Source organism: Malaclemys terrapin, chromosome 5 (assembly GCF_027887155.1).
Source record: "Malaclemys terrapin pileata isolate rMalTer1 chromosome 5, rMalTer1.hap1, whole genome shotgun sequence".
NCBI classification, from domain to species: domain Eukaryota; kingdom Metazoa; phylum Chordata; order Testudines; family Emydidae; genus Malaclemys; species Malaclemys terrapin.
In genome coordinates this window covers 425,463-434,087 of record NC_071509.1, presented here as the reverse complement: position 1 = coordinate 434,087, position 8,625 = coordinate 425,463, and the positions used below count along the sequence as shown (strand labels likewise).

Sequence of the window (8,625 nt, the reverse complement as noted above, 5' to 3'; positions counted from 1 at the left end):
AGCTGGCCCTGGCACCTCCTTGCAGGCTGGGCCCAGCCCGTGACAGCCCCATGCATTGGGGGCAGAGGGCTGGCTCCGGGCTCCAGCTGACGCTCCTCAGCCAGGGGGAGGGTTCAGCAGCGTCTGGCTGGGCCAAAGGCAAACTGCCCAAGCCAGGGGCTTGTGCTGGACCCAGGTTGCATGTTGGCCCAGGGCAGTTTGTCCCCAGGCATGGCCCTATTCCCCCCCTGCCCCCAGCTCTGCAGTCTGCCCCCTCCTGTCACACCAGCAAACCCCACTCCCTGGGGATAGGCCCAGCTCTGCCCCCTGGCCTGAGCTTCCTTTATCTCCCACCAGCCAACCCCCCGCATCCCTGCTCGCAAACAGAGCTCTCCCGTAGCCTGCCTCTTCCAGTGGCTCCCTAGCCACGCTGGAGCCCTCAGGTGCATTGGGTGGCATCCCCACCCCCCAGGCTGTGGGTTAGTGAGCCCTACCCCAGTCTGTGGCCCAGGGAGCACTGGGCTCCCTCACCTGTCGGTGGCAGGGCAAAGCCATTCTGCCCTTTACTACTGGCGCCAGGGCTGGCCCTCGCACTGCAGCTGGGCCGCTATCCCCATGTTCTCCGGGCGGGCACCTACCCCTGCTGGGAGCTGTGACCAGGAGCTACAGGCCTGCGCTGCCCTGGTTTGTCTCAGGGCCAGGCTCTCCCCTTGGCCAGGCAGGAAGCCCCTGCGTGTAGCTCATGGGAAAAACCAGCCAGCAGCGCTCAGGGAAACAGACCGTCACTTTTATACAGAAAATAAAATGACAACTGAGAAATGGGGGCATCCCAACCATGAGCAGGGCAGCCTGATATGGTTTAGCTCTTTAAGTACACAGACACGCTGCTGTACGGAGACAGGTGTGACGGCCCAGACCCGGCCAGCCCTGCAGGTGGCATGGGCCAAGGGACGCTGAGTAAGGTGCCTGGAGCCGTTGCTCCTCTTCCATGAGGTTCCTGTGTCGGCTGGGAACTAGGGGGGGCTGGTCAGGCCAGTGGCTGAGGGGGCGGTGGGAGGTGGAGGGGCAGGATGAGTGTGTGGCAGTGGTGGGAGGAGAGGATGGGGGGCAGGAGCTGGGGACAGCTGATGGCCATTCACACACCTCTCCAACTCTCCCAGGGAGAGGAAGCTGCCAGATTGGCCCAGGCTCTAACCCTGCCCTGCTTGTGTCATGCTGCACCTCAGCCCCGCACCGAGGTGCGGAAGCCCCTGTACTGCCCAGTGGTAGAAGTCCACAGTTCTCCCCGAGCAGGGCTGGGTGCCGTGGGGCGCAGTGCCCAGAGCCTCCCTCCTGTCAGGCCCTGCGCGGCCAGACAAGAATGTGGGGCCACATCAGCCCAGGAAAATCCTGCCTGAGATCAGAGATGCCCGAGGACTCCACAGCCGGGCCGGGCCGGAGGCTGCACCTGGCACCTGCACTAGCTGCTGCTGGGCACAGATCCTCTTACCACAGAGCCCCGCAAGCCAGCCTGGGACGTGACGCTGCCCCGGGACAAACTGCTTCCGCCTCCGAGCACCCGGCGGTGCGTGGGGAGAGGGCCTTTCCGGGGGACATGGGGGGGGGGGGGGAGAGGGGTCACTATACAATCTGGTTGTTGAGCTGTCCTGGGTACTGTTCAAACCGCTTGTTGGCCTCTTCGCTGAAGGCGTCACCTGAAGCACAAGGCGAGATACAGGCGCCAGTGAGGGCAGAATATCTCTAGCAGCCTCCTGCCCCCGCGCTGCCCAGCCCAGCCCCACAGCCAGCGCCACCTCCTCCACCACCAGCTCCCCTGCCCCAGTGCCACCTCCATTCCCACCAGCTCCCCGCCCCCAGCACCACCCTGCCCCACACCCGCAGCCAGTGCCACTTCCCCTCCCACCAGCTCCCCGCCCCCAGCACCACCCTGCCCCCGCGCTGCCCAGCCCAGCCCCACAGCCAGCACCACCTCCTCCACCACCAGCTCCCCTGCCCCAGTGCCACCTCCTCTCCCACCAGCTCCCCTGCCCCACACCCTGCCCTAGTGCCACCTCCTCTCCCACCAGCTCCCCACCCCAAGCAACACCCTGCCCCAGCACTACCCTGCCCAGCCCAGCCCCACAGCCAGCGCCACCTCCCCTCCCACCAGCTCCCCACCCCCAGCACCACCCTGCCCCAGAGCTGCCCTGCCCAGCCCAGCCCCACAGCCAGCACCACCTCCTCTCCCACCAGCTCCCCTGCCCCACACCCGCAGCCAGTACCACCTCCCCACGGTCCCCACCATCCCCCAAACCTATCCCACCCCATGCCCTCAACACACCCTGCCACAGCTCTCCCCTCCTCCCACTATCCCAAACCTCCCCTGCAACCTACCCCTCACCACCCCCAGCACGACCCTGCCCCCGCGCTGCCCAGCCCAGCCCCACAGCCAGCGCCACCTCCACTCCCACCAGCACCACCCTGCCCTACACCCGCAGCCAGTGCCACTTCCCCTCCCACCAGCTCCCCACCCCCAGCAACACCCTGCCCCAGAGCTGCCCTGCCCAGCCCAGCCCAGCCCCACAGCCAGCACCACCTCCTCTCCCACCAGCTCCCCTGCCCCACACCCGCAGCCAGTACCAGCTCCCCACGGTCCCCACCATCCCCCAAACCTATCCCACCCCCATGCCCTCAACACACCCTGCCACAGCTCTCCCCTCCTCCCACTATCCCAAACCTCCCCCCAACCTACCCCTCACCACCCTCAGCACCACCCTGCCCCCGCGCTGCCCTGCCCAGCCCCACAGCCAGCGCCACCTCCTCTCCCATCAGCTCCCCTGCCCCACACCTTGCCCAGTGCCACCTCCCCTCCCACCAGCTCCCCTGCCCCAGTGCCACTTCCCCTCCCACTAGTTCCCCACCCCCAGCACCACCCTGCCCCCGCGCTGCCCTGCCCAGCCCCACAGCCAGCGCCACCTCCTCTCCCACCAGCTCCCCGCCCCCAGCACCACCCTGCCCCACCCCCGCAGCCAGTGCCACTTCCCCTCCCACCAGCTCCCCACCCCCAGCACCACCCTGCCCCAGCGCTGCCCTGCCCAGCCCAGCCCCACAGCCAGCGCCACCTCCTCTCCCACCAGCTCCCCTGCCCCACACCCGCAGCCAGTACCACCTCCCCACGGTCCCCACCATCCCTCAAACCTATCCCACCCCATGCCCTCAACACACCCTGCCACAGCTCTCCCCTCCTCCCACTATCCCAAACCTCCCCCGCAACCTACCCCTCACCACCCCCAGCACGACCATTCCCCAGTGCTGCCCAGCCCAGCCTGCGAAGCCAATGCCACCTCACCTCCCACCAGCTGCCCGCCCCCAGCACCACCCTGCCCCACACCTACAGCCAATGCCACCTCCCCGCCATACCCCAAAACCTATCCCACCCCCATGCCCTCAATACCCCCTGCCACAGCACTCCCCTCCCACCATCCCAAACCTTCCTCCAACCTACCCCTCAACACTCCCAGCACCCACCCTGCCCCAGCGCAGCCCTGCCCCACAGCCAGTGCCAGCTCCCCTCCCACCAATCTCCCCAGCACCAGCCTGCCCTACCCCGCAGCCAATGCCACCTCCCCTCCCCACAAATCTACCCCCCACATCACCCACGTGCCCAACGCTGGCACCTCTCCCACCCGCCTGCACCACCCCCAACGCTTTCTTCCCCCCATCTCTCCCAGGCCCCGGCGCGGCCCCGTACCGATGTGGCAGTTGTGCACCCAGATGCGATGCCCATCGTATTTGCAGTTGCACTTCATGGCATTGTTGGTGAAGTCGCTCTCGGCCACCTCGTAGTTGGGGTTAATCACCACCTGTCAAGGGCACCACCCGGGGCTGAGGGACTGCCGGTCCCCCACACCCATGTGCCCCTCCGCCATCCCCCCCCAGCCAGGGCTCCAGGTGCCCCTCCTCCGCCCCCCCCGGCCAGGGCTCCTTGTGCCCCTCCTCCACCCCCTCCACCTGCCAAGGGCACCACCCAGGGCTGAGGGACTGCTGGGCCCCCACACCCGTGTGCCCCTCCGCCATCCCCCCACAAGCCAGGGCTCTGTGTGCCCCCGTGTCCCTCTCTGGCTAGAATGGCAGCAGCCCCAGTTCTTGCCCCATGCTGAGGTTTGTCAGCCTGGATTTTAAATACATGGTTAAGAAGCTGGTGATTTAAATGCTAATTCCCTGGATGACATGAGTTTCCCCACACACACACACTCACAGGCGGGGCCATAGCAGCTCACCCAGCTATGCACAAAGCCCCTGGCCTGAGAAAGCTCCACCCGGTACACACCCAGTGGCACAGGGCACTGGGCCCACGTTCCCCACAGGGCCATGCTCTGCACAGTCTTCCCCAAGTACAGAGCCCAGCTCCAGGCCTCTGGGCTGCTGGCCATGCCCTGGGGATCCCTCCCTGACAGCCTGTGACAGCTACATCACAGGGACACTGACTCTGGCAGCCCAAGGTGGGGAGAGTGGGAGACAGAACTGCCCTGGAGGCCAGGCTTGGACTGTGGAACTCACTGCCACAGGAGAGGAGACCATGGCCTCATCCTGCCCCAAACTAAATGCAACCTCAGCTCTAGGACAGCACCTACCAATAAACTCATCCATCCGAGAGTGGCCCGTCCCAGCCCAGACACCACCCCTCCCCTCCCACCAGGTGCACATCCGACCCCACTCACGCACACAGCCACTCCACACACACCACACACACACTCTGGAAAGCAAGCTCTGATGGGCTAGGAAGTGGAAGGCAGAGAAGAGGCGCCGGCGGCTGGGGCTCCGAGTACCCAGCAGCTGCCCACGCACACATGGGGAGGGCGCAGCAGCCTCTGCCCTCACGTACCTGCAGGATGTAGTTGCCGGGCCGGACGTCGGTGATGTCGATCCACTGGCAGTCGATGTCGTGCCTGTACAGGTCCCAGCAGCCCACGGTGATGCCCTGCTCTCCAAAGTTAGCGCACTCGTACCGCTTGGCCACGTCTGGAATGGGGGGTGAGGTCACTTACCCTGACCCTCCCTCTGCCCCACAGCAAGCCCAGCCTGAGGCAGGCAGCAGCTCCCCACGGGGCAGCCCCAGAGGGAGGAGAGATCAGTGGGCAGAGACACCCTCCCCCCGGGCTCTCTCCTCGCTTCCAGCACGACTCATGGCAGTGCCAAGCCGCTGCACCCACCTTCCTGGCATTCCGTGTCCTCCAGGCAGAAGCTGGCCTTGTGGCCCTCGGCTACCTTGGTGCCGTTGGGGGTCAGGAGGTCGTAGTGGGTGAAGATGTCCATGCTGTGATAGTGCCTAGGAAGAGACACAAACCGAAGGCGCTGCACCCACAGACACACAGTGGGTGGGGCAAGAGACGGGGGATCCCAGAGATGTGCTGCAGCCGGGGTGGGGGGGAAGCCCAGAGACACACACAGGGGGTGGGGTATGAGCCGGGGGGATGCCTGGGAGGATGGAGGAGGGAGAACGGCCCAGAGACATGTATGGGGCGGCGTATTGGGAATATCCTGGGGACATGGCCCTGGGGAAGGGGCAGCCTGGAGAGAGGCATGGAGTGGAAAGCGGGACGTGTGTGTCTGTCCGTCCCAGAGAGGCACTGGGAGGCAGCCCAGCCACATACCCCCAGAGGGGCCCCAGTCATACCCCCGGGCACTTTCTCATGCAGCCCTACACAGACCCCGGGCCCACAGCGACTCCCGCTCCAGCACCTGCTGCAATTGCATTGTCATGCAGAACGAGGGGGAGCAAGGAAAAGCCCCCAGAATGGGCGGTCACAGGGGACCCTGCTCCCCCCACATTAGTGCTCACAGCCCCACTGCGTCCCCATGCGAGTTCTGTGCCACTGGAGCCACAGATCCCCCTCCCTCAGAGCACCCATAGCCTGCCCTACAGCAGCCACCCCCAGGGCTCCCCCCTCCCATCTCCAAGCCAGCCTCCCCCGTCCCCCCGACACTCTCCCACAGCCCTTCCCCTGAGAGCTGCCCTGCCAGCTGGGAGCCCCCCAGAGCAGGACTGAACTCCATGGAGCAAACAGGAGACTCGCCATGGCTTGAACAGGATGACCCAGGCACCAGCTGCCCCGCAAGGCCTAGAGCCAGGACTTCCTGGGGCTGCTGTTAGGTCAAGGGGTCATGCAGTGGCAAGCGCTACCCTCACTTCCACCCCCTTCAGTGACTGCAAGGCTCCCCCCAACCCCTCCCCATCCTGAGACACCGGCTGGCCAAGAGACCGGGCATGGGGGGGCCCAGCCCCAGGACTGCCACTCCCACAGCCCCGCAGGACCTCACCCTGGGGCAGACCAGACAGTGACTGAGCAGCTGGCCAGCAGCCCACGGGCAAGATACCAGCATGGCCCACCACGGTCTCCACAGGGCGTGGCACCCCACGCTCCCCTGGCCTCCCCCGGACCCTGCCCAGCCTCCTCCCAGCTCGGACCTCGGCCTCCCCCGAACCCTGCCCAGCCTCCTCCCCCTCGGCCTCCCCCGGACCCTGCCCAACCTCCTCCCCCTCGGCCTCCCCCGACCCTGCCCAGCCTCCTCCCCCTCGGCCTCCCCCGGACCCTGCCCAACCTCCTCCCAGCTCGGACCTCGGCCTCCCCTGAACCCTGCCCAGCCTCCTCCCCCTCGGCCTCCCCCGAACCCTGCCCAACCTCCTCCCCCTCGGTCTCCCCCGAACCCTGCCCAGCCTCCTCCCCCTCGGCCTCCCCCGGACCCTGCCCAACCTCCTCCCCCTCGGCCTCCCCCGACCCTGCCCAGCCTCCTCCCGGCTCAGATCTCGGCCTTCCCGACCCTGCCCAGCCTCCTCCCGGCTCGGACCTCAGCCTCCCCTGGGCCCTGCCCAGCCTCCTCCCCCCCTCGGCCTCCCCCACCCTGTACCCTGCCCAGCCTCCTCCCCCTGTACCCTGCCCGCCCCCTGCCCCATCAGACCTCGGCCTCCACCGACCCCATCTAGGCCCAGTTGAGCTTCACTCCCAGCTTGGCCCTGGCCCGCGCCCCGCCTGTCTGAGCCATGGCGAGCCCCCCATTTACCTATGGCATTCGTGCCAGACCCAGGAGTGGCGCCCGGCCTTCGGGCGAAAGTCGGCGCGGCCGTTGTTGTGGATCTGGGAGGAGAAGCGCAGCAGGCGGCGGTGCCCGTAGGGCCAGTTGGCGTTGCGGGCGGTGCTGGAGAGGCAGTTCTCCTCTGCTGCACAGTACAGCATGTGCAGGGGCCGGTCCTCAATGTAGGCCGTCTCCTGGACCAGCGGGGCGTGCAGCAGCAGGTCCGAGGCAGCTGGGGGCGAGAGGCCTGCTCAGCGCTGGGGGGAGGAGGATGGGGGGGTGCCTGCTCAGCGCTGGGGGGAGGAGGATGGGGGGGGTGCCTGCTCAGCGCTGGGGGGAGGCAGATGGGGGGGTGCCTGCTCAGCGCTGGGGGGAGGCGGATGGGGGGGTGCCTGCTCAGTGCTGGGGGGAGGAGGATGGGGGGGGTGCCTGCTCAGCGCTGGGGGGAGGCGGATGGGGGGGTGCCTGCTCAGTGCTGGGGGGAGGAGGATGGGGGGGCACCTGCTCCTTTCTGGGGGGGGGTGCCTGCTCAGTGCTGGGGGGAGGAGGATGGGGGGTACCTGCTCCTTTCTGGGGGGGGGGTGCCTGCTCAGCGCTGGGGGGAGGCGGATGGGGGGGTGCCTGCTCAGTGCTGGGGGGAGGAGGATGGGGGGGTACCTGCTCAGTGCTGGGGGGAGGAGGAGGATGGGGGGGGTGCCTGCTCAGTGCTGGGGGGAGGCGGATGGGGGGTACCTGCTCAGTGCTGGGGGGAGGCGGATGGGGGGGTACCTGCTCAGCGCTGGGGGGGGTGCCTGCTCAGCGCTGGGGGGAGGAGGATGGGGGGGTACCTGCTCAGTGCTGGGGGGAGGAGGATGGGGGGGCACCTGCTCCTTTCTGGGGGGGGTGCCTGCTCAGCGCTGGGGGGAGGAGGAGGATGGGGGGGGTGCCTGCTCAGTGCTGGGGGGAGGCGGATGGGGGGTACCTGCTCAGTGCTGGGGGGAGGCGGATGGGGGGGTACCTGCTCAGCGCTGGGGGGGGTGCCTGCTCAGCGCTGGGGGGAGGAGGATGGGGGGGTACCTGCTCAGTGCTGGGGGGAGGAGGATGGGGGGGCACCTGCTCCTTTCTGGGGGGGGTGCCTGCTCAGTGCTGGGGGGAGGAGGATGGGGGGGGTGCCTGCTCAGCGCTGGGGGGAGGCGGATGGGGGGGTGCCTGCTCAGTGCTGGGGGGAGGCGGATGGGGGGGTACCTGCTCCTTTCTGGGGGGGGTGCCTGCTCAGCGCTGGGGGGAGGAGGATGGGGGGGGTACCTGCTCAGTGCTGGGGGGAGGAGGATGGGGGGGCACCTGCTCCTTTCTGGGGGGGGTGCCTGCTCAGCGCTGGGGGGAGGAGGATGGGGGGGGTGCCTGCTCAGCGCTGGGGGGAGGCGGATGGGGGGGTACCTGCTCAGTGCTGGGGGGAGGCGGATGGGGGGGTACCTGCTCCTTTCTGGGGGGAGGGGAGTGGGGAAGGGGCCTGCTCAGTGCTGGGGGGGACAGAGGAGGTCAAGGCCATATTTGGTTTTAGTGCAGGGGTGACGAGGTCTGAGCCAATCAAAGCAGGGGGCCTGAGAGCAGCCA

At 67.7% G+C, this 8,625-nt stretch overlaps 1 protein-coding gene across 6 annotated transcripts in view; it reads right to left on the bottom strand.

Moving 5' to 3' along the window:
- Positions 1 to 745: 745 nt before the first annotated feature.
- LOXL3 (lysyl oxidase like 3) overlaps positions 746 to 8,625 on the bottom strand; it is a 34,775-nt gene continuing 26,895 nt past the window's right edge. For all 6 annotated transcript variants that reach the window (XM_054030566.1, XM_054030561.1, XM_054030562.1 and 3 more), the window contains 5 exons: positions 7,021 to 7,264; positions 5,172 to 5,287; positions 4,844 to 4,980; positions 3,710 to 3,821; positions 746 to 1,673 (listed from right to left, as the gene is read on the bottom strand). In XM_054030566.1, the coding sequence (XP_053886541.1) occupies positions 1,600 to 1,673; positions 3,710 to 3,821; positions 4,844 to 4,980; positions 5,172 to 5,287; positions 7,021 to 7,264 (683 nt within the window). In that variant the 3' untranslated portion in view covers positions 746 to 1,599. The remainder of the gene's footprint in view (positions 1,674 to 3,709; positions 3,822 to 4,843; positions 4,981 to 5,171; positions 5,288 to 7,020; positions 7,265 to 8,625) is intronic.